At 45.7% G+C, this 26,554-nt stretch overlaps 2 protein-coding genes across 8 annotated transcripts; one reads left to right on the forward strand and one right to left on the reverse strand.

Annotated features, from left to right (window-relative positions):
* The first annotated feature begins 2,993 nt into the window (after nt 1-2,993).
* Nucleotides 2,994-22,288, forward strand: ppp1r9ala (protein phosphatase 1 regulatory subunit 9A-like A). Of its 7 annotated transcripts, none has more exons than XM_040202368.2 (20): nt 2,994-3,297; nt 3,829-5,888; nt 12,851-12,983; nt 13,182-13,302; nt 13,621-13,725; nt 14,064-14,193; nt 14,862-15,056; nt 15,176-15,229; nt 15,536-15,765; nt 15,948-16,044; nt 16,137-16,263; nt 16,415-16,569; nt 17,015-17,330; nt 17,409-17,466; nt 17,557-17,628; nt 17,999-18,200; nt 18,400-18,444; nt 19,298-19,414; nt 20,321-20,509; nt 21,251-22,288. In XM_040202368.2, exons 2-20 carry the CDS (start codon nt 4,002-4,004, stop codon nt 21,407-21,409), a joined length of 4,392 nt encoding a protein of 1,463 aa, XP_040058302.2. In that variant the 5' UTR covers nt 2,994-3,297; nt 3,829-4,001; the 3' UTR covers nt 21,410-22,288. The 7 variants fall into 7 exon arrangements, with proteins under 7 accessions (XP_040058302.2, XP_040058304.2, XP_040058303.2 ...); XM_040202367.2 differs by having other exon boundaries at nt 3,084-3,199; XM_040202370.2 differs by lacking the exon at nt 19,298-19,414.
* A 189-nt stretch (nt 22,289-22,477) lies between these two features.
* On the reverse strand, nt 22,478-26,544 carry pdk1 (pyruvate dehydrogenase kinase, isozyme 1). Its single transcript, XM_040202383.2, has 11 exons — nt 25,739-26,544; nt 25,412-25,553; nt 25,249-25,320; nt 24,982-25,166; nt 24,327-24,422; nt 24,160-24,237; nt 24,010-24,074; nt 23,803-23,901; nt 23,604-23,714; nt 23,402-23,515; nt 22,478-23,312 (listed from the first exon to the last, which is right to left on the reverse strand). Exons 1-11 carry the CDS (start codon nt 25,845-25,847, stop codon nt 23,172-23,174), a joined length of 1,212 nt encoding a protein of 403 aa, XP_040058317.1. The 5' UTR covers nt 25,848-26,544; the 3' UTR covers nt 22,478-23,171.
* Nucleotides 26,545-26,554: the final 10 nt, after the last annotated feature.

The following is a 26,554-nucleotide window of genomic DNA, read 5'->3' on the forward strand; positions in this document are numbered from 1 at the left end:
AGCCAGCACACAGCACGGTGATGATGCTCGGTTTGTTTCGACGGAGAGAAGAAAGAAAAAATGTGCAGCGACACAGAAATGCGTTGGTTGAAATTGTTCCGACGGTAGAGATGCGTATGTCACTTTTTGAACTGTATGTCCTGCGGGTGAAGTGACGCCGAACAGTGTTTCGGTGGAAATGGCGTTTTCTCTTCCCTTACCACTGTTATGGTTTGATGACTTCCTATAACACGAGGAACTCTTAACCTTCGTCCTCAACTCCAGTTTAAATACATTACATCACATGTCATTTAACTGATGCTTTTAAAGAGACTTACAATAAGCGCATTTCAACCAGAAGAACCAGAAACAAACAAGTACATTTTCATCAAATAAGTCAATACAACTTGCTAAGGATAAGAGCCATTAGAAGTACAATTGTGCTACAATTTGTTAGTCTACACAAAGTAAATTTACTTAAATATGTGTACAGCCTTCTCTTATGAGTTAATGAACTGTTGTCTGTAACCAGTACTCAATGATAATTTAACATTCCAACTCTTTCCATTGTTCCGAAGGCAAGTATTTTATTTTATTTCATTTTTTGATAGAGATCGTGATTAGGATGCTTTTGATGCACATTTTTGAAACCAATACTTAACATCATGTATTTCTATTGGCCACTAGATGGTAGAATTCCCTCTATAAAAGAAAATAAGACAAGCATATCAGGGCAGAATTCAACTCCCCAGGAGTATCGTTCAGTCTTGACACTGATTAAAAAGATTGTTTGGGAATGTATCCAAGACCTCGGTCTAACACTGAAATATTTAGAATTCTTCAGCATGAGAAAAATGTCAACTGTATGTTTTTCCAAAATATTTTTGCATCTTCTAGTTCATTTTAAAAGATCAAAAGAGAATTCACCACGCTGAGAGCTACAGCGCGGTGCACATTTTATACATTTGCATTGTAGTAATTAAGATTATTTAGCTAAATTACTGCTCTCATAGTCAAGACCGAACGCATATCTTTGACCTTCCCATTATTCCACTCGCTCTCTCTTGCAACAGTGAGGATGTAAGACTGGGCTCAGGCCGGGGCATGCACAACCCAAAATACACATTCCTGTAATGCTGCATACCAACAACTTAGAGCTGCATTCAACCAACACATAACAATGTGTGAAGATAAAAAAAAACCTGTAGAATTGCCATTCATACTGAAAAGCACCCAACTGAGAGCGCCAATATTTAAACATGACACCCCTTCGGGTTGTTTGGGTTGAGTTTGAGACGTTGTTTCAAAGGTGAGACGGCCACTGTTGGCTCTTCACCTGCTCGCGTTTTCATTTGGTTTGACTTCCTCGTTGGATGTTGTCTGACGGGTTGCTATAGGGACCAGTGGCTTGGCTTGCCGTTTTACCCCCCGGGAGAAAGTCCACTCACTGTGTATAAATGTCTTTTTTTTTCAGAATCACAGTTGCTAGGAGATGATCCAGCGAGCACGTTGACACATGCGGCCCTCATGTGCACTCGCGGCATTATTTCAGAGTCTGATGAACTTATCTGTTACCGCTGCTGTGTACGTCTCTCAAGGATAATATAGTGAATGTTTGGGTTCAAAGTGTTTTTTCTAGTTGGATAAAAATGTTGAGATATCAAGTAGACATGAAATTTATTTGAAAGAGCAACAAGTCCAAATTCCTGAGTGAAAAACTTGACACTGTTTAGACTTTTCACTCACAGCTGACATCGCCGGAGTCAAATGTCATTGAATTTACGTAAAAAACACATTAGAAAGACTTCATGTACTGTACATTGTTAACAAACAGTCACTTACTTGAATTCTGTCCATGTGTGGGGATACGGAGCTATGTATAACCCTCATCTATCAGATGACTTTCAAATGGAATGTGAGGGCAGATGACTCAAAGGGAAAGGCCTTGTGACCGGATTTTTTCCAAGAAAAATCTCACTGAATGTTAAAATAACTGAATTTACAAGTTTAAAGTAATGCGCAGAAATAGACAAAAACATAAAGCATGTCCATAATTGTCTTGGTTATTTTATTAATACTAAAATTTGCTAACTTAATTATTTAGGGAAAAGGCGATGTTCCATGAAAGAGAAATCTCAAAAATGTGGATAGGTTCAATATTTAATGTTTAAAGTAATAAAAAATGTAAATGGGATTACACTTTAGGCAACAGAAAAAAATTCTCATGTCTTCGAAATAGATCACCATCTGTTTAGGCCTCTTGCTGCAGTCTGGTTCATATATTTATCAATAATTACACTGCTATTTGCATTTTGTTACATAACTCTCCTTGTGTGTACTAACAAGTTTTGATTAAGAATGACGATTTAACAAATGTTAAATACATTAAATATGTCAAAATGTATTTGAAAAATGTTATAAGGATAACCTGGTGAATGTGTGTGTGTGAAGCGGAGAACAGAAGTTCAGCCGTCACTGATTTAATCATTTTCACCAGCGCGTCTCCGACTATGAGTGTAAAATGTCAAAATATTCTCAGTGGAAAACGTTTATTAAACGGATAACCAAAACCCATTGACCTGGGGCCTCCGAGGGGTGGGGGCATTGAGGCAGTGGGCTGCCAAGCCCATTTTGACAATCTGGCCCAGCTCAAGTCTATTTCCCATACATTGTAGGCCTAGAAGTAGGGTTACACCATCTGGAAACTATTGTTTCCAAAGAGAATCCTAAGGGGCTACTCCAGAAAGTTATTTCTTTCACCTACATTCAATTGTAAGACTCAACTAAATGAGGCTACAAATCATGGATCTTCTTCATCGTCCCACTCTTATCTGCCATCCCTTTACCCCTCCAGTTTAGTTCAACTTTTATTGTTGTCTAAAGAGGTAGAAACTGAACGTCAAGGGTAAAATCGTTGTTTGTGAGGTCTACATGTGGACTGTTGCCCCTGCAGAGGTCTAGGTGAGCTCAAACACACAGCACGCTCTTTCCCACGCCTTTCTCCTCCAACTCCTCGTGTCTCTGTGGGGAAAGCGGGGAGCGGTGGGTCGGTGGTGGGTTACAGTCCTGGAATGTGTGCGCGTCCCCGCCGTCCCTCTGTTCTCGTCGGCCGCGGCGCGCACACGAGACGCGCGCGCCGCGCGACAGGTCTGGAAGTGCGAGGAGGAGGACGCAGGGAATAGAGAAAAAAAAAACCCTGCTGGAGCGGAGAGTGATGGCGGTGAGCAGGAAGAAAGGGACTAGTTTGAGACCGTAATACGCGCGGGACCGCCGCGGGCCACCTTTCGGCGCCGAACGCGATGAAGCCAGCCGGGGCCGGTGAGAGCTTTTCCAAGTTGTTCACCTTTGTTGTTGCGCGGGGAGGCCGGAGTTTCACGTTTCCAACGGCTCGGGCTCGAAATGCCCCCAATGAATTGTTGCGACCGGGGCGCCTGTTCGCGGCGGTTTGCTCCGCTACTTTTAAACTTTGTTTCGCCTTTTTTTCCCCTCCTTTCCTCACATTAACTGCCGTGTAACCGACGCGTTGCTGACGTCGTCGGCCCGGTTGAATCGAGCGCAGTTCGCTTCAAGTTGTCCGCCGGTCGGTCGAAGTTAACTTTTCGACCCCGGAGCCTTCTGATGTGGCGCTACGGTAACGCGTGTGCGTGACGTCACGCGCGGTTACCGTCACATTCTGACTTTCCGCTCCGCGACTCAGTGCGACTTCACGCCGTTCTCATTTGCATAAATAAAGATATGCGCCTGTTTTGACTTGTGTTGAATGCGGGCGTCAGGCAGGGTGAGATGATAGTGGTTGTGTTAACGTGTTCTATTTACTATTCTAATAACGGCGGCCATTCCTCTCTTTAGATGCCTTCGCTGAGAGTCTGTAGCTAAAGACGGCAACTCCGAAGAAGCTCCGACCGGACCGATGGCGCCACCTTCGTAGAGTGTAGTGATAATAGTTCACCAACGAAACAGCATCAGTCTCTCCTAAAGCCGGATTTTTCTATTAGGGCCGCAGTCACAAGAAGCAAAGTAAAATGATCAGAGCAGAAAACAAAGGAGGTGAGAGGACCCTGAGGAGCGCGTCCCCTCACAGAAATGCATACAAGTCTGACTTCCACGCCATCAAGTGCACTTTTGATGGGTCGAAATCCGAGAGCGATCCCAAAACGTACACAAATGGCTCGAGCGAGACCCGGGAGGACTCGAGGGGGAGGCCCTTTGGGACCAGGGTGAACAAGATAAAGAACATATTCCTACAGATGGACGGTCAACAACAGGAGTGCCAAGAGGGCAAAGTGACCCCGAAGCCCGATGTGTCGCCTGCCTCCCCGACGAAGCTGCAGTTTCCAGTCAACACTCACAGAGTTAGCCTCAACAGTGCCGCAAGCCCAGAATCACAAAACGTAGATAAAACGCCCAAGGGGGAAGATGTTGAGATTGACAAAGTGGCCTTGGCAGAAAAGTTTTCTGTGACCAGAAAACTCTTTGAAAGGGGCATCAAAGAGCCGCCTGCAGCCGAAAAACAGTCTCCAGGCAGAGGAGTGACCCGTTTGTCCCTCGGAAGTTCCTCTGATGAGGGGAAATGCACAAGGAGAGCATCGGGCTCCTCGGAGACCGCTGTCAAATCAGAGCAAACTCCTAAATCAACAGTTAAATGTCAACCGGATGAGAAGGCCGATAGTGAGAAAAAGAATGCGTCCAGAGGGTCATTGAATGCAGGACCCATGTCCAAAAGGTTGGATAATTATGTGGCAGAGAATGACCTCGAAGACAACAACAACGCCGCTGCTGCAAAGGGAAGAGTGGCGTCCGCGAAACAACACAGCCCCACCGAAGAAATATCTGTCTCTCCAACAAAGGACGGCTTCCACAAATCTACTTCTAAAGAAGCCACCAACTCTACGCCTGCGACTGACGCCGCCAACAAGAACACGGCCCAGACCGCTGGTGTCTCCAACAGACAGACGTCCGTTGTCAAAGCAACCATCGCAGTTCCCAATGCGGCAAACAAATCTAATTCTCCAACTACAGAGGTCGCCCTCAAACCCCTGTCACCGGAGAAACCGAGCCCAGTTAGCCATGGCTACAAACACTCATCATCCAGTGTTGGTTTTGGTAGGACATCTTTTGGGGGGGACGAAGCCAATCCACATAGTCCGCCCCCAAGGGACGCGAAGCAGCCTCCTCCGTCAGCTGGCGGATTTCAGAACACCAACAGGGCTAAATACCCTGAAAAGTCCAGGAGTCCTACAGCGGACAAGCCGTCCAGCCAGACCTCCTCACTGGACTCCAGGGGGGTGGGCGTGGTGCGGGCAGAACTGGTGGTGGTTCAGAACGAGTCCTCTGAGAGTGAGGAAAACGAGGACGAGAACACGGACGATAATGTGTTTGAGGAACGGAAGGTGCAAAGCCCCAAAGATGACCTAATGACAAACCTGAAAAGGACCCCTGCGACAGAAAAAACAACTAGTGTCCCGGCTCATCATGTCTTTGCACGAGATGTTGCAAAAGAGACGCAAAGGACAGCGGAGACCATGGTTGATGGTGGAGTTCTAAAGGACAAAGAGCGACTCGGGTTGAAAAGGGAAGACATTTCAGCTGGGAATCAATATGGGGACGATTACCCTGAGGAGGAAGATGAGGTCGCAGAGGAGGAGAGTGAGCTGGAGGAGCATATCGTCCTGGATAGAGGCTCACCAGTGGTGTACGGTATTGAGAATGCAGCATTTGTGGATGACAGAGATGTAGACCAGATCCTCAGGGAAGAGGAGGAGGACGATGATGAAGATGAAGAAGATGGTGAAGAGGAGGAAGATCGAACGTATCGGGATTATGACGAATGTTACGAGACCACCGGTCTGTCGGATGAGGAGGAGCCTCTCCCCAGGAGGAAGATCAAGTTCTCCACGGAGCCCATTCAGGTTAGTACGACGTGTTGTGTTGTTTACATCCGAGCTGTTGAAAACACATCGCGCCGCACCGTCATTATAAACCAGCCGAAGTAATGATCGGCTTGACCTAGGTGTGCCCCGCAGACGCAAAGGCCAATTAGCTGAGGCCGGGAACGAGCGCTTGTTGGGCAAGTTGACGTCACAGCTGCCGCATTGTATCATCATCCCAGTTTGAGAAAATGAAGGCTGGGGTTGATTTTTAAATGGTTTTAAAAACATGGCTGCCTGAGTGAGTCACTCATTTTTACTCATTTAGATTATTTCCCCTGTGTTGATGAATCATTAGGGACTTTTCACTTCTATCCAACACAGAAATGAGGAATTCAGGGATGGATTTGTATGATAGAAATGTATTTTTTGAAAAGCAGAGAAGGACATGCTGTCTGTTTCTTTTTCTGTTAAACGACTTATGTTAGAATTCAGTAGGACATTTGTCTTCATCGATGAAATGCTACAAATGGGTTTGTAGAGTTATATGACTGATGGTGCTTTGACTGTTGCTCTGGATGTTCCAAATGGTTTTTAAGTTGTCAAGGGATGTGGTTGAAGTGGAGGTAATATTTTCCATCACACATATTCCACACTCAACCAAATCCAAACAACATTTTGCTAAGGCAGGGAAAAACAAATTCCACATAACTTGTGGCCAGCTCAGTGTTGATCCAGGCCTTAAAATGCACTGTTATCTCCGGGTGTGCACCCCCCCACCCATTCCATCCCATCCCATTCCATATACCCACGCTGGGGATCCTGGGAGAGGGGACCAGAAGCTGACCTTAGATTGGACACAAACAACAGTGTGCCTATTCTGTCCAGCCATGACATAAATAAACACAACAACATTACAACAATATGGTGGACTGTCCCATACTGCTCTTAAAATCATGCAAGGGAGACTTGCAAAACTTTTAACAATTAATTGTAGAATTATATGAACTAATAGCAGGTAACAAGTTCTCATTAAATAGTACATACTAATGTAAATATGTATGTTGAAGGGGTTCAGACAGCTTTTGACCCCAGGCCATATTCTACTCACTAAGTAGCTGTGGGACCAACTACATGATCTCCAGGGGAAAGTAAAGAATACAAAAGTATGAAACAACAAATCAACAAGTGTTGGGTGAAGATAAGTAGGAGGCCCCAAAAAAGTCTGTTTCAAATTAATTAGATGAGATTTATGGAATTACACGCACGACTGCGTGCAATTGACAGGCCGGTAAGTGATTTGTCAAAACAATGTCAGGGACTTGTATTAAAGACCATGGGGAGAAGGCTACGTGGAATGCACGTTAGCCAATTAAGTCACAGGAATGTCCCTCAGCCACAACCGTTTCTACCTGTGGCCCGGCCAACAAAGCCCCCCCGCCAGCACCGCATCGTTCTCAACAGTCTGATTGGCACAGCCGGCGCCGGCATCCGGCGCTCTTGAGTCGCAGCTAATAAGGAGAGAGGATATGCTTTTGTGCCTCTTGCTCCTGACGGGATTAGGTCTTCTCCACAGAGGAGGTGCTTGGTGTGGAAGAAGGGTCCTCCTTTTGAAGTAAAGGAGTCGTTGAGTTTGAGCTTCCCAAAAGCAGTCAGGATTAGTGCGCATGTCCTCAATAAGTCCTCACAGTGAAAGTCCTCAGTCGAGCTATTTCTCCCTTTCATGGTTGCTAAACGAATGGATGCGTTTAGCACGTAATGGCTTTTGTGCGTAAAAAAACCCCAGAATGTGTACTGTACTGCAGGGCGCCGTCAAAAAGGCCCCGCAACTCATTTTAGACGTTATGTTTTGTGATAAGATCATTTTGGCACATTTTGTAACACACTGCTGTGTCAGTACAGAAGTACCCTGTGGCTCTATGAGCAGTATCAATATTGCACTACGGCAGATACTTTGGCATTAAGCCGTTAGTTTCTGTAACTGCAAATAAAAACCACACTCGGTGTGTCGAGACCATACCGATCCAATTTTAAATCTTTTTACAAGCAGTTTACAGTTTTGCATCTCCTCTGATTTACTTTTACTCTTTCTCTGAACCCAAGAGTGGTTGAATGATTAATGCCTTTGACTGTAGGCGTGTTATCTGCTCAGTCATCTTTTAGTAGAGTATTTATGTGGGTTGCTAGGGATGTTGTCTTGGGTTTTGTGTCGGCCAATGTCGCATGCGGTGGTATTTAGAACAAGAGTTCAGAACCAGTTCACCACCGGTGAAAAGAAAAATGTCCGAAATTTCGAATCCGCACCTGCTTCTTTGCCCCGCCCTCGCCCAGCCAAAGAATGTACCACCAGGAGTTTTTGGTCAAGAGAACACACCGTGCCTCCTTAAACACACACGCCGCAGTAAAATATTCCAGTGGAGGAAGTGCTGACCCAGTTTGTTAGTCCTGTAAGTCCTGTGTTCCACTCCACCCGATGTTACTGTCTGGGTGACTCAAAAATATACTTCACTTTCATAACGGAAAGCTAATTATTACGTTATTAAAAGCTTTTGAAGCAATTCATAACTTCCTGGATTTTTTTCTTTTTGTTTTGTCAACATAACTTTGTCAACATCATATAAAAATCTATTTTTGGCAGTTGTGGCAGGCTACAATTCACAATCCTTATCAAAGCCAACACCCCCCTCTGCTATTTTTTTTACATAAGCTGTAAAGTTCAGCTTAAATTACTGCGTGACAGAACCTTCTGTCGGCGTCTGACGTCACCTGTGAACATCAAAAGGACCTCCACATTTGGACTCTGGCCCCTGTAACCAACCCATCCCACAGTGTTATGCTTTCCATTTCCTATCTGAGATAGGCCTTCTGCTGACCAGAGGAATGTGTCCCACGAGGCTCCGCCCACATCCACGCAGCAGACAGGCCCTCGCCTTGTGGGGTCTGGGTTCCCCGGGGCCACCTGGACGATCGGGTGACTCTGGGACAGAACCGGGCGGAATACTAATGCAGTCCGCTCAATGCTGTCCATTAAACAGCTCGGCGCGGGACAAGTGCGGCGCTGATTGTGATTGCCTGACGCGCTTTCACTATGTGATTGCAGACGACGTGGGTTTTTCATTAGCAGGAATTGTGTGTCTTTACGTTTTCAGCAAACCGCTCAGGACAAGAATAGCTTTTGTGTTCCGTTCGAACCCGTTTCACTGGTTTTTGTTTGCACTCCTTTTGGAAACGTGGTCCCATTATCGCACTCTGCTCCTGTCTGACTCCACCTCTTCCTGCTGGAGGTCCTACACCGACCGCCACACCTGAAACACAAATATTAATAATATCTGACAGGCAGTCATTGAGAAGTTAAGTGTTGATATTTAAAAGGGGACACATACCGAAGTACTACATTTATTCTATTTCCTGGTTTGTTTACACGGCATCTAAAAACCGGGTCACGTGCCTTCTTCCCCTGGTGATCTGCGGCGGGCCGCGACCACAGCCCGCCCTCACTGCGTGTTTGGGTTTATTGTCATTCTGTGGGCCTGATTACATAATGAGCTCCCCCATCATAAACTGGTCAGCCCCCGGTTTTTGCACAGGCGAGAAACTTCTATGGTTTACTCTCCCTCGCAGCTGCTGACTCATTTCCCACACTGGTGCTCTGTTGTGGGGAGAGGAATGAGGGGAACATGGAAAGGATTTTAAGTTTGGGTGTGGGCATGTGAGCACCATCAGAGGACAGTTGTCGAAAGATGGACAAAAGGCGTGTGGACACTGCTGGGAGTGGGTGTCTCTATATAAATAATCTATATAGAGACACGGACCCTTTGTTTAACGTGGCTTCTTTTAGGCAAAGTGACCTCCGTCCATACGAGTGTCTCAGCACTGCTTGTGTCTCGCTAACCAAGGCTGATGTTTGGCTTCTCGCAGAGGGTTGACATAACATGGAGGCCAAGTCGGCGAACCAGGGGGGGGTCTGCTCTACTGTTTCTGTCCGTCCATGCGACAATGCGGCCTAAGAGTCAGCGTTTTCTAACATCTCCATTTAAGGGGCTCTAAAGCCCCACAGAAGTTTGGATGCTCGGCATAAACGTAAAGCAAGTATTTATTTTATCAAAATAGAACTCGGCCTCAGACTTGTAAAGAGATTTTGGTTTCAAACAGTCGTTGAGTGACTAGATTTAAAAAAAAGAAGAGCACATTGTTTGAGAAGGGGCCCGTGAAACCATGCCAACGGGGAAGTCAGGCGTTGGAGTTGAGGAGAAGGGGCCGATCCGACTGCTGTCGCCTCATGCCGGGGCCGAGGATGCAGAGCGGCTTCCTGTATTCTATTAGCCTACATTTTTAACGCTTAATTAAGGTCTCCGAAGTGGAAACTAAAGAAGCGTCTTTCATCTTTAATGAAATTTCTGTCTGCTCTTGTTTTTAACGAACTGAATGAGACGTTCGGCTCTGTGGGTCTTATTTATAGAGGCCCTTTCAAGCTTGTTGTTCAGAGACGTGCAAAATGAGAAGAACAAAAATGTATTGAAAACCTTGTCGGTTATTTATAAAGTTTTCAGTGCTATTTGGTGCTTTGTGTTTATATAATAAATATGTACAGCTCTTCTATAAACTTTTGGCAGTGAGCGTAAAAAGGAAGGAGGACTCAGACGAGGGCTCCCTCGGGTAGATGGAGGGTCGAGGCCCCATGAATAGCATTCCTGTCTGCACAGCGCTGCAGTAGTGTGCGTGATCCACAAGTTTCTAATCTTTTTTGGGGTTGGTTCTGGGAGGCTGCGAAGGAGAGGTACCCGCAAGTGTACCAAGTCATGTATGTACTGATTTGTGTGTGTGTGTGTGTGTGTGTGTGTTTCTTAATCTGTACACACACATGTAACACGCCCTGTGCTGTAGAGCAAACTAGGCTCTAAATATCATGCTTAGGTCATTTAACTGCAAAATCTCCAATTATTATCAGAAATGATGGAATCACATGAATGTGTGGTTGTTATGGTATATTGAGTATTCATTCAGGGACCGGCACTCATACCATTTGGTTCTGAACGTGTGTTTCAAGACCAGGAAAAGATCCAACGCTGTATCCCAAATTCAAATCTAAGGTTTCAATAATAATAATACATTTTATTTATAACGCAGCAGATCTCAGAGTGCGACATAGATGGTAAAACATATTTAAATATAAAGTAAAAGCTAGTAAAAAACATAGGGGAAGAAAATACGTAAGATAGAGTAGAAAACGCCTCCTTGAATAAAAAGGTTTTCAGGCCAGTTGTGAAAGAGTCCAGTGACCGTACTGCCCTCAGGTGGTCAGGGAGACGGTTCCACGTGCACGGCGCTGCCATGGGGCGCAGCTCGGTGTAGGGGGCCCGGAGGAGCGAGCTGCTTGCAGATCTGAGGGTGCGGGTGGAGGTTTGGGGAGTGAGTAGTTCTTGCAGATAGGGAGGTGCATGTCCATTTATGCATTCGTGAGTGAGTAGTAGAATGTTGTAGTCAATCCGGAAAGAGACAGGGAGCCAGTGTAGTGAGTGTGGGATGGGTGACAGATGTTCATAACACCCATTCCACACCTGTATGCCATATACACACTGCTAATGCTTTAAAAATGTTATGCTTTTTTAATATGTATATATTTTTAGGTCATTCATGACATTCAATAGAACAGAAAGAAGCCTGGCAAGAGTTCAAGAAGAAAACTACTGTAGTCTTGTATTTTATTCATATTCTACCTGCGGCTCATGTTTTTCCAAGATGTCAAACTTTCCTCTGTTTTATTTCCAGATGGAAACTTCTGTGTGTTAGTAAGCCTGCTGTTCTCACATGCACAGAGGAGCCATATTCTCAGTCAGCAGCACCTGGCCACTGTCTCATCATACCCCCACCCAGATTAAGATTAATGTTGATCAAGTATGGGTAATGGTACGGACCCACTGTTGGGTGCATCCCTATTATCAGGCATTAGCCCCTAATGGAGTCTGCCAAATCCTAATTTACTTTTCATCAACAATGTCTAAACTAGTCTTACTCTCTGGTGCTTTTCTCATTGTTCTGTTGGGATTGTGACATTATTTTGATAAGGAGTATTTATTTAGATAGATATTAAGATATGCTGGTCTTCTTAGTCCCAATTTAACGTTGTGTCCCATTCATTACTTTCGCCCATTACAAAATTTCAGGATTTCAATACAAATGAAGGAAAGCTGAGCAGATGAATCGTTGTTTCGAGTGGATTGAGAATGAAACGTGTGTTTGGTATCATAGCTTTTGAAGGTAAATAGTGCTGTATGTAATATCACTACAGGCTGGTGTTGAGTACTCGCTCATCCGATTGACAGACGCTGACGGGATTCGTTTTTTCGTTGTGACGTTCTTTCGTGTATGTCTTTTGACTGTGCTGCTGGCCACACTTGTCGCCTCTGAACATTGATCTTTGCTACATCTATTGCTCAGCGCTGCCCAGCTGTGCCCTACTTTCCACGCTGTACTGTGTCATGAGCTTTTATAAATCCAAACAGCCTCAGGGACACATCCGGGGATTTGGGAGGGCTGCCTGCAAAGTTCACAGCGTCTTAAAACTGTTCAAAGAGAGAAAGGGTTCAGTGTTTATACATCTGATGAAAAGATGTGAATCTTATAGCATTTTTTATTAAAAATGCAAAACATTATTCACTAGAAAACGTTTAGGGAACAGAAGGTCATAATCGCTGTCAGACACCCTGGTGAGATGACCAAACGTGAAAGAATGAATTCTATTTCCCGTAGTCCGAATACGGACTGTGCTCTCCCTTAGCAGCTGTTACGGTGTGCTTCAGTAGTGCACCGGCACTTTAATGGTCCGCGTAACGGTCCACCGTATGAGTGTAATCCTCCTCCACCACGCACGTTAACTGCAGGATGAATTGGAACTCAAAAGCGGCCGCTATAAGCGTACGTCGACGCCGATGCCGTAGATAACCCTCACCGTGAACCTGTCCTGGTCTACTGAAGCTGTGCGCTTGACTTTTTCAACGTCACAGGTGTTCAGTACCTTCTCCAATGAGGATTATGATCGGCGCAATGATGATGTAGATCCAGTCGCAGCCTCGGCAGAGTACGAGCTGGAGAAGAGGGTGGAGAAGATGGACGTGTTCCCTGTTGAGATTGAGAAAGGTGAGTTTTTCAAGCAACACTCAAGGTACAAACAACTTTGTGACCAGCAACACGTGAGATTAAATTGTATAATCTACAACCCACACAGTTACTCATCTTAACTTGTATTATATATTTAGTGTTCCGGACATAAACACGTGGATTTGAGCCTTTTTCGCAAGCACCTTTTAAAAATCTTCATGATTGTATCGCATTCAGGAGAAAATGGACTGGGCATCAGTATCATTGGAATGGGAGTGGGAGCTGATCAGGGACTGGAGAAGCTGGGAATCTTTGTGAAAACCATCACCGAGGGCGGGGCAGCCGAGAACGATGGGCGGTGAGTTGAAGCACTGGTGGTGGTTTGTATGTATTGTGTACAGTACAAACATCGTATACACTCACTGCACACTGTATTTTTGATATCGCACTCTAGGAATTACTCATTCCCCAAAGTCCCCAGTTACGCACAAGGCACAAAGCCATATTTATTTATAACCACAAGAAAGCTAAAGAGAAAAGTTGCGACTTCCGCTTCTCGGCTGCATGTTTTGATTTGTCATATCACCAGCTGCATGTCTTTTTTCATCTTCACTAAAATGCAGCATAACTGTTGTGTGGGAATGCTTGGAAAACCTCTTCCCATCTGTGTCTCTAGCATACAGGTGAATGACCAGATCGTGGAGGTGGATGGTACCAGTCTGGTGGGCGTCACCCAACTGTTCGCTGCAACCGTCCTGAAGAACACCAAAGGCACAGTGAGGTCAGCGCAAAGCCTAAAAGCAACCTTATTGAAAATGTCTCGTTGATAACCGCATTGAGCCACTGTTATCACGATTAGCAAAACACGTGGTTAACGTGGAGTCTTTTTTTATCTCTTGAGAGTCCAAAGGCCGTAAATGTTTATGTGTAAGTGAAATGGGAAGCACAAAGCGCTAATGATTGTTGAATGTTTGAAATGAAACACAGGGTCACAACTAAATTGCATTTCCAAATTTGAATTTCCCTGTTTGCATGTGAGACAAGACAGGGGTTATTCACAGCCAACATTTAAAATATTCAATTTCATGGCACGCTAACGCAACACATTCTATGAAACAGGTTCTCGATTGGACGGGAACAGCCAGGCACTCAAAGTGAGGTCGCCCGCCTCATAACTGAGACATTAGAGCAGGAGAAGAACCAGCTGCAACAACATCTGGATGACCACTATGAACACTCTACAGAGGAGGTGAGTTAGCTGGTGGGAGGGCCTGCCCACTGCTCCGCCATTGTTCCCAATCGAAGTCATTGTATCCCAAAAAACGAAAGGCTTCTGAAGCAGGTAAAAACATATGCAGACTGAGCTAGTGGAAAAAAACACCATGTTGGCCGTCGCCCTCTAGCCACACCCACTCCAAAACCACCCAGCTCCACCAGGAAATGGAAAAAGCTGGCTGCAGATCATTCACGTGACGCCATTCTGCTGTGTTGGAAGTTGCATTCGGCCTCTGCCTGTCTGGCAGAGTTGTGAAATATTTGTTTTGTGATCTTTATGTAGCCAATCTCCTGTTTTTACTAAAGAGATTATATGAGTGAGGGAATGTTGCATAACTTTCCGTGGCACTGGAAACCCTTTCCAAGTGATCTGGGGTTTATGCAAAGTGTGTGTAGATGTGCTTAGTCTTGGTATCCTGGGAGGTACATTGTTTGTGTTTAGGCGTTGGATGCTGCAGACGCCCCACAAAGCCCCCATGAGGCAACGCTCCGATGTTTGGTCATGATGAATCGATAACAGTGTTGCCCTCCCGACTGTGGTGAACTGTGGAGTGTTGTTGCCACACGCTGAGCGCGTTCATGGCCACGCAGGGTGTGTCAATGTTTGCAGTGCGTGATGCCATGTGTGATGTCATGTGTCAGGAGGAGTGTCAGGAGGAGCGCTACGAGGAGGAGGAAGAGGAGGATGAAGAGGAGGAGGAGGGGGTGGATGAGAGGATTTTGTGCTCCAGTTTCTCCGCTGGGCAGAACGTGGAGCTGTACGAGCTGCCCGACACAGAGGCGCTGTTCATGCCGACCAACATGGACGGCTCTCAGATGGTCTTCAAGTTCAAAGAGGTATCCCCCTCGCCATTACATTTGTTCTATTGTGCTGTAAAATGTTTATCAAAGGTTCAGTGTTCTGTAACGGCAGCCAAAGATTAACATCTTTTATTTTCCTTTTTTCTGTTCCTTAGCTGCAGCTCAAACACAGCACTGCTGCAGCAGAAATAAATCAACTGAAGGAAAAGGTACGGCAAAGATGAAGATTTTCTTTTTCCTTTATAACATTCAAGATATTCACATAACATACAAGAAAAATAAATGTATGATATACGAAATACAAATTCCACATACAGTGATATAAAAAACATAACAGACTTTTCTTTCTTCCATCAGTAAGTGTACCGTACATATATTGGACCTGTTGTGGTTTCATCGCAGCCTTTTTGCCTCTGAACTTTGAACTATTATGTACCTCCAGTGAGGGATGATTAATCCTAAAATACTTACTGAAAATGAGTTGAGAGCAACACGTGTCACCAATGTCTGTGCAGCTACGTGCATCTGAGGAGCATCGATCGCTGTGGGAAGCGAGGGAGTCTGCACTGGAGCAAAAGATCGAGGATAGCAACGACAAAATGCTCAAGTTGGAGAGTTACTGGCTGGAAGCTCAGGGTCTGTGTAGGACTGTGAATGAGCAACTCGCCGAGACTCAGAGCCAGCATGAGACGCTGGACAAGAAGTACAACAAGGCCAAGAAACTGCTCAAGGACTACCAGCAGAAGTAAGTTGGTCTCGGGTTACCAAATGCTTTACAGCTGGGAGGGCTCAGCGTTGTTTAACGAAGGAATATGATCCGATTTCACATTTTTGAATTTAGTGGTGTAGTCAGGGCCACATTAATTAGAACGCGTTTACGAGCTGAAGGACTGAAGGGAAACTACATTTCTATGTGTCCCCCCTCAGAGAGATAGACTTTGTGAAGAAAGAGGAGGAGCTGAGAAAGATTCTAGATGAAAAAGACAAGTGGTATAAGCAGCAGCTGGAGAGCTTGCAGAACAGGGTAAGACCACGGCCTGAAGAATACCAAGAACACACACCACAGCAGACCTGCTGGAGACACCGAAATGAGCCCGAGCGTCCTCTGATCCACAGATTGCTGTGCTGGAGTCCAGAGGGGCCTCGAACGAGGAGCGTCAGAACGGTCACATCCCGACAGCAGGCGAGAGATCAACCGGCCGAGACCCGGCCGCCAACGCGCAGTCTGTGGACTCGCCACTCGGTACAAAGAATGAAATGATATTGAAATGTGGGATCCGTCAAACATTTACAAGCCCACATCATAAACTCCGGTGACCCTGGTAAATGATTTAATACTGTGCACACTGTCCTGTGACTTGCTGGGTATGTTTGTTGGTTTTCTTCCCGCGTAGAAGAAGAAGACTGGAACGAGTTGGTTCCTGAGACCGAGCGCCTGGACACCAGTGCTCACAAAGCAAAAGGCCTGCTGGCGCAGAGGGCCAAGCGTCAGCCTCCATCCCGGAACAAACTGAAGGACCACCTGACGCTGGCCACAGGTCACACTCAGGTCAGCCAGGAACATCAATTAGTGACGCGTTGCTGAGATGAGGGAGCATTTGATTGGACCAAGCGACCGAGCGGTCAAGCCCCCCGAGGCCAAGGTTGGCCTTGTGATTGTGAGCTGAACAATAACATTGCAGTGATGGTGGCAGACAACTTTACTGCCGCTTTTTTCTACGACTGATTAGTTTTCTTGCCACTTCAAAGCAAGAACAGCTCAGTGTTGTACTCTTGAGGTGGCCTTAAGATGCTGAGAGCTGCCCTAAAACACAAGAGGAAACACCCCCGGGTGGGTTTTTGATGGAACAAAACAATAACAAACCTTTGTTAAGAACATGCGTGTGCATGACTCAGCCAATCAGCACTGAGGAGCAGAGCTTTCTGTTACATAACAAGCCTGTATCCCTTTCTCCTTGCATGGTCCTCATAAATAATTAGATTTTTCCCTACAGGAAACCAAAGAAGAGGAAGAGCAGGAATCTCCCCAGAGGAGGAGCTCCATCCAGGAGAGCCTGTGTCTTCCGGTGCCCGTCTGCTACCCTGGGAATGGACAAAAAGAGGATGCGGGGGAGACCAGAGATGGATCCGGGAGTAAATCAGAGCTCTCCAGCATCCAGTCTCTGTCCCCATCACAGGGAGACGGTATTGAAAGCAGCGGAAGTGTCTCTTTGTCCAGTCCAAAAGACACCTCGTCCCCACATTCCCCCTCTGGATTAATGCACAATTTCAAGAAGACAGAGTCAAAAGGGAAGAACAAAGAGCTCAAAGGTATGCCAGTAGAGCGAAACGGCTACGACAGCAGCGCGCGGTCTGTACTTTGTTGCTGAGCCCTTTGTTTCATTGCAGAGGAGCCAAATGAGGCCTCATCAGCTGGAAAACCGAAAAGAAGATTTCCAGACTTTGGGTAAGACTCCGTGAAGTTCACTGTCATTCGTCTTCCAAGACGCCATCTTTTTTTTGCACTAACAATTTTTGTTTTACTGGTCATCCCCAGAGGTCTCCGGAAGTCAGGCGGCAAAGGAAAAAAACACGATAAGGAGGCCATGAGAGCATCTTTAGACAGCAGGTTGGTGATGGCTCAACTTATTTTATATCAATTGAAAGGTGACAACCATTCCAGGTGATTATTGACTGGCTGTGGTCGCATGTTTTTTTTAACACATTTGTGGGGGTGACCCGTGGCGTCATGTTGCTGTTAGTGCGAGTGCCACATAGTGCTTTTTTCTTTTGCCTGGATTATTAATGAACACAAAGGCCTGTACACAGTAATTAACTGCAGTAATACTGCAATCTGTGGATGTAAACATTGAGCTGCACACGGTGGTCAAATCTTAATGTTGTTTTTCCCTTTTCGTCCGATGGCCGTCACTCACTGAGTCATCTGCCATGCAGCACACGATGTATTAAGGCGAATCTTCCCTTTCTCCGACGCCCAGGGGATCGGCGGAGCTACTGGAGGAGTCCGGCGGGAACCTGTCTCCTGCCGACTCAATGACCTCCATCCCCACCTGCATGCCCTTCTCCTGGTTTGGAGACAAAGAGAGGGACAGAGACCGAGAGCCCTCCTCTTCCAGCAGCAGCCTGCCGTACGCCGCGACCGAGACCAGCAGCGAGCAGAGCCAGGACCGCAGGAATAAGGTTGGTACCTTCCTGTGAGCACAAGAACCTGGCGTAGAGAGGATGAGCATCCAGAGCGCGGCTGTTTAATGAGTCCAAGACACCAGCTGGACGAATTACGTAAATGACCACGAGGAGAAAAGTATTTGTTATTTATTTGCTTTGTGCATTGCGCTCGTGTGGACTTTTAATCTGACTGAACCGTGTTTCCTTCAAACAGACAAATCTCTCCTGGTCCTCTTTATTCAGTCGCTCATTAGATTTGGTACAGTATACGCACTTTTGTTTCGCCTTTTGATTTTAGATGCCACACTAGAGCATTACTAACAAATGCTGCTGCAAATTGTCATTTCTCACCCGCGCACATCCTATGAATAATTCTCCTTTTTCTTCAACTCTGTATGTGGTAGTGTTGCAGTCAAACTATTGTTAGCTCATTTTGTCCACATTCAGAGGCCTCTCAGCTTGTGGTAGAGGACGCGGGTGGAGCCGGACGTAATTTCCTGGGCTTGTTGCACCAGCTAATAGAAAGTTTTACTGAGGATTTGTGTGTGAAATGATCACTGACGGCTGCGATTTAACTAACTTCCTTTTTATTTCTTATGCTAAATTGAAATAAACTTCATATAAACTTGCACGTAGGTGGTGCAGAGGTCTGCAAGTCTGGGTAATATTTCCCTGCAAATTAACCCTCATTTATGTCTAAAAAACGTTCCCTGTTTAAGTTTTAGACAGCATAACATTTTTTCTTGAAAATCAAATGACAAATGTTGCAGCTTCCATTCAACTAAATGACCCCCCCCCCCCACACCTGCTTTGTGTGTTCCCATTGGAGGTAGTAGAGGTAGTTGCTGTAGAATAGAGGTAGTCGATGTACTTTTGGTGGTGGATTGCTCTTAATTGCCTTCAACGTTGTGCCACCGAGTGTGTTGAAGATCACTCGGCGCTCTAATCGATCACCTGGAGAGCCGCCAGCCGTTCATGTTGGTTTAATCATCCATCACCCCCACCCACCCGCGCTGTGTGTGTGTGTGTGTTTTTGCTTGCCCTGGTATACAACTGATGTTTTAGTGATGTGTTGCTTTAGTAAATGCGTTCCTTGTTTCCACTTGTTCCAGACTTTTTCAGTCATAGATGATTCTAACCCTGCCAGCCCCAGTTCAGACACCGCGGGTTTAGTCGCTGAGCCCAATCTGACTGGGCGCTCACACACTTTAATCTTCTCTTCCAGTGAGGTGAGTGCTCTCCTTGTTGCGCAGTCACAAAAGCCGCGTGGGACGCCTCGATGCTGCTGAAAGGGGACATTTCTCAAGCATGCTCTTTGAGCGCCGCCCCCCCACCCCCCTTCACAGCTGAGATTAAACCATGAATGTAGAGGGGATTGAAGAGAGCTGCATGTGTGTGTGTGTGTGTTTGTGTGTGTGTGTCTGTTTTCTTTTGGCTTTAAAAAAAAAAAAAAAAACAGACAGACTGACTTGTGGCTTAGCTTTTTCTTAGGTCGGCTGTGATGTTTTCAGACCGGAGCTTCGTGTTGTTTACGAGCTTCGGCTGACCACAGGACCATGTCGCCTGCTCTGCCGCCTGCTCAGTGGTGCTCCAGCAGCAGTTTCCTCTGACATCATCAGTTTCCAGTGTGTCAGTAAAACGTACATGCCGACACACGGGCCTGTGGATCTGGGAATGTAATTGCACGTTTGTTTTCCCGGTGCTGGCTTGAGAAACGTCTACACGACACTCTGTTTAGTTCAACAGAACTTGCACTTTGTGTTCTTGTCTCTTGTGTACATACTGCAGCTTGGCTTCATTTATTGTGGTTATTGTGGACTGTAAAGGAGAAGATGTTTGATGTTTGCATTTAGGATCAACACTGTCAAACACATAGAGAACAACATGGCAGTGAATGGCTGTTTCACATTGTTGGAAAGCACCAATTATGCATTTCTTCTTTTATTCCCCCACAAACTAGAAATAATTTATCCTTTTCCTTTAATGTACAACCTCATGACATAAAGCTCAACTAGGTGGAACCCACTCGGAAATCCTCACAAAGACGCATTTGCACAACCATCAATATGAGGGGACCCTCTTTACCTGGTTGGCAGTATGTGTACTTTTATATTGTCCTTCTGTGTCCTCTGTAGACTTTGGATGATGAACCAGCAGCTCCAGGGAAAGAGTATCAGTGGCAGAACCGGCCCGTCTCTGAGTGGACCAACCAACAGGTCTGTCACTGGTTGATGGGCATGAACATGGACCAATACACCCCCGAATTCACAGCCAAGGGTGTGGACGGCCAACAGCTCCTCAACCTGGACAGTGAAAAGCTGAAGGTAAAAGGAAAAATGTGAATCACACAAAGCCTCTTTCATTGCAGAAGAAGTCGTCGGTTAGTCCGGCGTTTTCAACCTTTAGCTGCCACCTTGTGGCCAGAATGTGGCCGTATTATTTTGGCTCTAAAGGCCGGCGCATGCTTCTGCGTCTGCGTCGACGCACTCGTTTCAACTCATGGTTCTAAAAGTCTTGCGCGTGTTGCAGAGCAATTCACCTCCAGGACAACAGGCGGAGTAACGTGTTTTTGTTAAAGACGACCTAGAGAGTCACGTCTATTTATTTATTTGTTTATTTATCATAGACTTTATTGCCCCGTGCATTGCCACTGCTGCTTTTCATCGCGGACACATTTGTCCCGTATTTTCCTCCACAACTTTGTGCACCTCTCCACCGGCAAACCGGCGTTTGCGGCGATCTCCCTCCGTGAATTCCCACCCGCTTCTACAACCCGCCAATGACGGCTTGTATAAGCGGTCATATTTACGCATTTCTTCCGACAGAAGCTCTTCAATCTGATCCATTTTCTCGTAAACATTCTTTGTTTTAATAATGGCGGTATAAAGGACGTAGTTAGCAGACCAATTGCAGCCTTGTGCGCTGCGGGAGGCGACGCAAGCCTAGAAAAATGTGTCGGCACACGCAAGGAGGTGTGAAAAGCGACGCAAGGGACACAGAAGACGCAGAAGCATAAACTGGGCTTAACCCGGTGTTCTTTTTTTTGTGTGTGTTTTGTCCTCCAGGGACTTGGTGTGTCAAGTCAAAGCGACCGTTCGACGGTCAAGAAGAAGCTGAAGGACTTGCGTAAGGTTCAGGAGAAGATGGAGAAGCAGAGAGAGAAAAAAGAGAAGGAGGGGCGGCGCAGCGGGAGACCGCAAGCCAGCACGGACTCCATCTGCTGAGTCAGCAGCGCCACTGCCTGGATTCATGCATCCAGCGAGCACCCATTTTTAATTATTTGTATTACTCTTTTGGTGCCATGAGGTGACTTTCCTGTGTAAACACCAACGACCAGAGAAACGCCTGCCAGACGTGCCGACTGATGTGCCAGTTGTGATTGACGTTCACGCAGTAGCTCCTCATTCTTCTCTCGTACTTCAGCTCAAACTATTTTAAAGGACGGATGGTGAATGTAAAAAAAGGAGAAATAGGACATGTGACCAAAATGGAATCCTAACATCTTTTTACCACTAAAAGCTCAAAGCTGTAATTATAGAAGAAATGTTTTCAGAATAGATCATGCACACATTTACCAATGGAAGTCAAATGTCTACTGCTTTTCCAGCATTTTATATTTTTGCTAGTATAACTTGCCTGTTTCCGTGTACATGAACTCTTCTGCAGGAACGGTTGTTGTAAAGTTCAGATACAAGCACTATATTTGTCTTTTAAGCTTCAAAGGGTGACAAGGTTTTAAATGTATAAATGAGTTTTATACATGTGCTTATTAACTGCATATCTGTTTTTTTTTTACTTAAATACCATTGTTCATTTTATACTGCATCCATTTTTCTACTAAGTAGAATAGCTTGGCTGTGGGATTTCACTGAATGAAAAGCAGCAGACGCAGCTCACGCAGGGACGAGGTGAATCCGCCCGGCACGCAGCTCCGCTACGCCCGCTCCTCCTCACCGCCGCTCCGTCAGGCGCCACGACGAGGACGCCTGTGGGGTCGGCATGTGAGGCCCGAGCGACACCGGGGTCAGTGCGCGGCGTCTCCCTCTTTGTGAATGGGAGAAGCATTTCTTGGTACAAGCATCAATAAACTAATTTTCACTTTAGACGGCGTGCTTGTATTGTTCTATTTTTACAGAAATCTGGGATCACACCTGAATGAAAAGATGGACAGAAGTCCATCTAGATGTTAAACACAAATACAATTGTCTTTTTTCAAATATTTATTCTCCACTGAACATGATTCATACAGGTAACTGTAACTCAGTGTCACAATGGAAATATCTACTAGCTTATTTGACAGGATGAGTTCTAAAAATCTAATCCAAATGTTTCTCACTTTGTGATACAACTTGTTGGGAAGAATAAAACTAAATATGTAGCAAACAATAAAAATAAAATATAGCCTTTAAATTTGAATAATCCAGTTTCCTTAAATGTTCAAAAGGTGCAAAATGTCTGTTTACAGACTGCAAATCCGTGATTTGATCACATGTTGCTTGGAAACATCATCCAACTGATGCACCGAAACGCTGCTAACTCATCAGCAGAAGATTCCAACCCTTTAAAGAACAAGCAGCAATAGTTGATCTGCCAAGCGCAGCAGAAGAGATGAGCTGAACATGCTCTGCACACACAAACTAAAAGCTGCAGATCAACTTTCATCTCAAATAAAATCAGCTGCGGGTTTGAAGGAGCAGCTGTAAACCAGTGGAGCAAAAGACACACGCTTCGAAACCCCAACCGAGCCGATAGTTTGTTCTCTACGCATCAAAAATAATTCATTTCAACTGATTTCATCAGCTGACTTTAGTTTGGAACAGATATACTGTAATTCATATGTTGGTTGATAATGATATATTGCGTGGTACATTTATTCAAAAATACTTATACTCCCAGTCCTAAACATCAATGGCACCAGCGGGAGCGAGAAGGAAACACCATTAGGAGTGAGATGGAAAAATCTGCAGGACGGCACCCGGCTGGGTTCTAGAAACTGCGAAACGTGGTCATGTCCTTGGGCTCCTTGCTGGGGACGCACCAGTCGTCGGCCTCTTGGATCGTCTTGTAGTGTTTCCAGGCCGACTTGTTGTACACGGGGAGCCTCTCGATGGACTCTGTGGAGAGCGCCTGGCCAGAAGGTTGAGCGGAGGAAGTTCAAACACGGTGTAACTAACGCACACAGACACACACAGACACAATGTTCGTGCACAAGTTACCCGGATGTAGATGACAGCATCAGTTCCGTAACCCTCTAGAGAGTACAGCTTCAGGTCCCCTTGGAAGTAGCGGGCGTAGAGTCGAGAGATGGGCAGGCCGTGCCCGTAACCGGCCTGCACGCCGTTAAAACAGAGCAAGCGGTTTGAGTCATGCGTGTCCGAGTCAAACACACGCACACACACACACACACACAGCACTGACCAGAGGAGCGGCGCGGGCCCCGTCGCTGCTGGGCCGGGGAGCCGTGGAGTACGTGTACGTGAACAACCTGTCGATCTTGCGCAGCGGCACGCCTCCTCCCCGATCGCTCACCTGGGGAGCAACGCACGGGCGTGTTTGGTTTACACTGGTATGCTTTTATCTTGAGGGGGGGGGGGGGTATAACTGGGGAAGGCTTTACTTTGACGGTCAGATCTTCGGTTCCCAGAGCGACCTGCGCGTGGATGGGAGGATACTCCATGGCGTCCCCGTACAGCTCCATGGTGGCCCGCATGGCGTTCTGCAACCGGGGGGGGGTGAAGCACAGAGAGCGGCGGGGACGTGAAACTGTGTCATGTGAGCCAGCTGTTGCATTAAGAGGGAAAATGAAAAATAAATCCAACCCTACCTTGAAAAGTTCAAAGACCATGTGATATAAATGAGATGGAACGTAGACGACGGTGACGGGTTGGACTGTCAGGGACAAAGCAGACGAGCGAAAGGTTACTGAATCTGGTCAGGCGTGTCAAGCTTGTAATGTAGTATCTGAACACGTTACCATTAAATTCCTCCAGTATGAGCTCAGGAGAGTTCATGTAGTACCGGTCGCAGAGGTTCCGTGCATTTTCATAGGCGTCTGTGGGGAGGAGAGTTCTTTTTTTTTTTTTTCAGACAACGAATGACCACATTTCTGAGCGCTGCGTCCTTAAACGTTGGTGCTCTCACCTCGGATGACATCGCTGACACAGCAGTTTGGATCAATACTGCCGATCTGTTTGGGATGAGCCGGGTTCACCTTCACATTCACACCGAAGAGGAGCGCTGGAGCAAAAACACACAGAGGTGTAACTTCAGTGTTAATAAGTGTTTATTATAAACCAGACATTTCACCCAAATCTTAATTAACTAATCAACCGTGTGAAAAATGCAACATTTGATCAGAAACTGTGACGCGGAAATCAATTCTCTCCCATTTTTTGTCTAAACTTTTTTGTCATTTATTGTCAAAAAAAGTGACAGAAGCAAAGCAGCTATTAAAACTAATCGGCTGTCCCAAAATGTTGTTTTGTTTACATACAAGCATTTGTCACTCCAGGATGCAAAAGCGGCGTGTTTCTTCCTTCCTCAAAATTAGAGTCATAATATTTAGCTTTCTCTCATAGTCAGTTGTGTTAGTTCTGTTACTTGTCATGTTTTTGTCATGCACAAATCAGGACCTGTGTGTCCTAAAAACAACAACGATATTTACTATCATCCTCATTGTTAGAACATGCAGGTCTCGGCTGGTCGACCGTCTTTGTGCATCGAGGTCTCATTAAACGATTCACTTTCACAGGTCATTTAAAGAAGCGTTTGTGTGTCGTCTGTAGAGTCGACTCACTGTGCTGGTTCAGCAGCATCCTGATGGAGATCCTGCTCATGTAGAAACGATCCAGAAAGTACTGGACGTTCTGGCTGACGACGGGGTCCGTGCCGTGGGTCTCCTTGTACTCCACCACTCCCTGAGCCATGGTGGGAATCACGTCGTTGTGCCGATTCCTGATCCTTATTACTGCCTCTGTGAAACTGAGACGGGCCGGTTGCCGCCGGGCGTCAGATCACCTTCACGCGTGAAACAGAACCTGCGCAGCGTGTTTCGTCCACTTACTCATATGTGACTTTATCATCGCCTGCGTTTTTTTCCTTGAACTCGAGAATTTCTTGAAGACTTTGCATGTACCTGCGCGTGACATCACAATCTATCACAAAAGGCACCAAAGGTAAAGGCGAAGGCGTAATTTGGGGGGACAATTAGGAGAAGGCCCGCGTACCAGCCCTGGACCAGCCGCACCGATGGAGTCCTCAGCAGGTTGTCTGGCAGCAGGTTGATCTCTTTCATGATGTTTGCCAAGCGCACAGGTAACTCATGCCGGAGGAAGGTGAAGGAGGTTTTCTCACATGCATTTTCTGAGCCTGAGGGGTGTAAACAAAAACAGGAATAATGTGTAATTTTGCCACGGCAGTGCATGCTGTGGTGGTTCAACGGGGGCATTGAGGACTTTGGAGGATGATGCAAATGAATGAATGTGTGTGTGTGTGTGTGTGTGTGTGTGTGTGTGTGTGTGTGTGTGTGTATGTGTGTGTGTACAGACTATTACCAAAATCCAGAAACTGCTTCATTGAGAGAGGAGAGGGTGAAAATTTGGAGTAATAGTCGATGTTCTTTCCCACGGACACGCTGCTCCTCAGAAACCTTAAAATCCTCATCGTGGCGGCTGCTGTGTTCGCTCGCTTGTGCTGTTCGGTTAATTAGTTAATCACTGGCGACATCCACTGTTGCGACACGCAGTTTGCGAGCTATTCTTTGACATTGGCGTCAACGTTGACGTTGGCGGCAGCACGTAAACACGTTAGTGGAATCAAGGTCCTGTTCCTGGTAGTTTTGGTGGGATTTGTGAATCCATACTCGTCTTAAATGTTTACAAATGTTTACAGCGAAGTGTAGAATAAATGTAAACACGGAACGATGGCTATGCGAACACCAGGCGTCCATCCAGCTAACCCTACAAAGAGTCACGACGGCATCAAGAGGTGTCCGTACCTTTACGCTTTGTTAAGATGCATTTAAACATACGTTAAACAAACATACATTTTTTATCAAAATATGCTTCTCCTAATGTATAAATGGAAAAATGCATATATTATAAATAAAGAATATTTAAAAATTGGTGGAAAACGGATTATGATACATTTACTTAATTATTATTATTTTTTGCTAGTACATATACATTGCATTGTGTACAGTATTTCAGAGAAATTACGTTTAGAATATAATTGACATTATATTGTATGTTAAACCATTGCATGGTTAATAATACCAAAATATTCAATTGAACTAAAAATACAGTCATGTCCATTAGTTAGTTCTTCGTTTTCTTTCACGACTCACATCTCACACTATAGTAGATATCTTG

Source organism: Gasterosteus aculeatus, chromosome 16, assembly GCF_964276395.1.
Source record: "Gasterosteus aculeatus chromosome 16, fGasAcu3.hap1.1, whole genome shotgun sequence".
NCBI classification, from domain to species: Eukaryota; Metazoa; Chordata; class Actinopteri; order Perciformes; family Gasterosteidae; genus Gasterosteus; species Gasterosteus aculeatus.

Excerpts from the sequence above, each read along its gene's own strand:
- ppp1r9ala (XM_040202368.2), top strand. The coding sequence starts at position 4,002 with ATGATCAGAGCAGAAAACAAAGGAGGTGAGAGGACCCTGAGGAGCGCG. Across the intron at positions 13,726-14,063 it reads AACACCAAAGGCACAGTGAG|GTTCTCGATTGGACGGGAAC; the intron begins GTCAGCGCAAAG and ends TCTATGAAACAG. Across the intron at positions 15,766-15,947 it reads CTCAAGGACTACCAGCAGAA|AGAGATAGACTTTGTGAAGA; the intron begins GTAAGTTGGTCT and ends GTCCCCCCTCAG.
- pdk1 (XM_040202383.2), bottom strand. The coding sequence starts at position 25,847 with ATGAGGATTTTAAGGTTTCTGAGGAGCAGCGTGTCCGTGGGAAAGAAC. Across the intron at positions 24,075-24,159 it reads CATACTGGAGGAATTTAATG|TCCAACCCGTCACCGTCGTC; the intron begins GTAACGTGTTCA and ends TGTCCCTGACAG. Across the intron at positions 23,516-23,603 it reads GGGCCCGCGCCGCTCCTCTG|GCCGGTTACGGGCACGGCCT; the intron begins GTCAGTGCTGTG and ends AACGGCGTGCAG.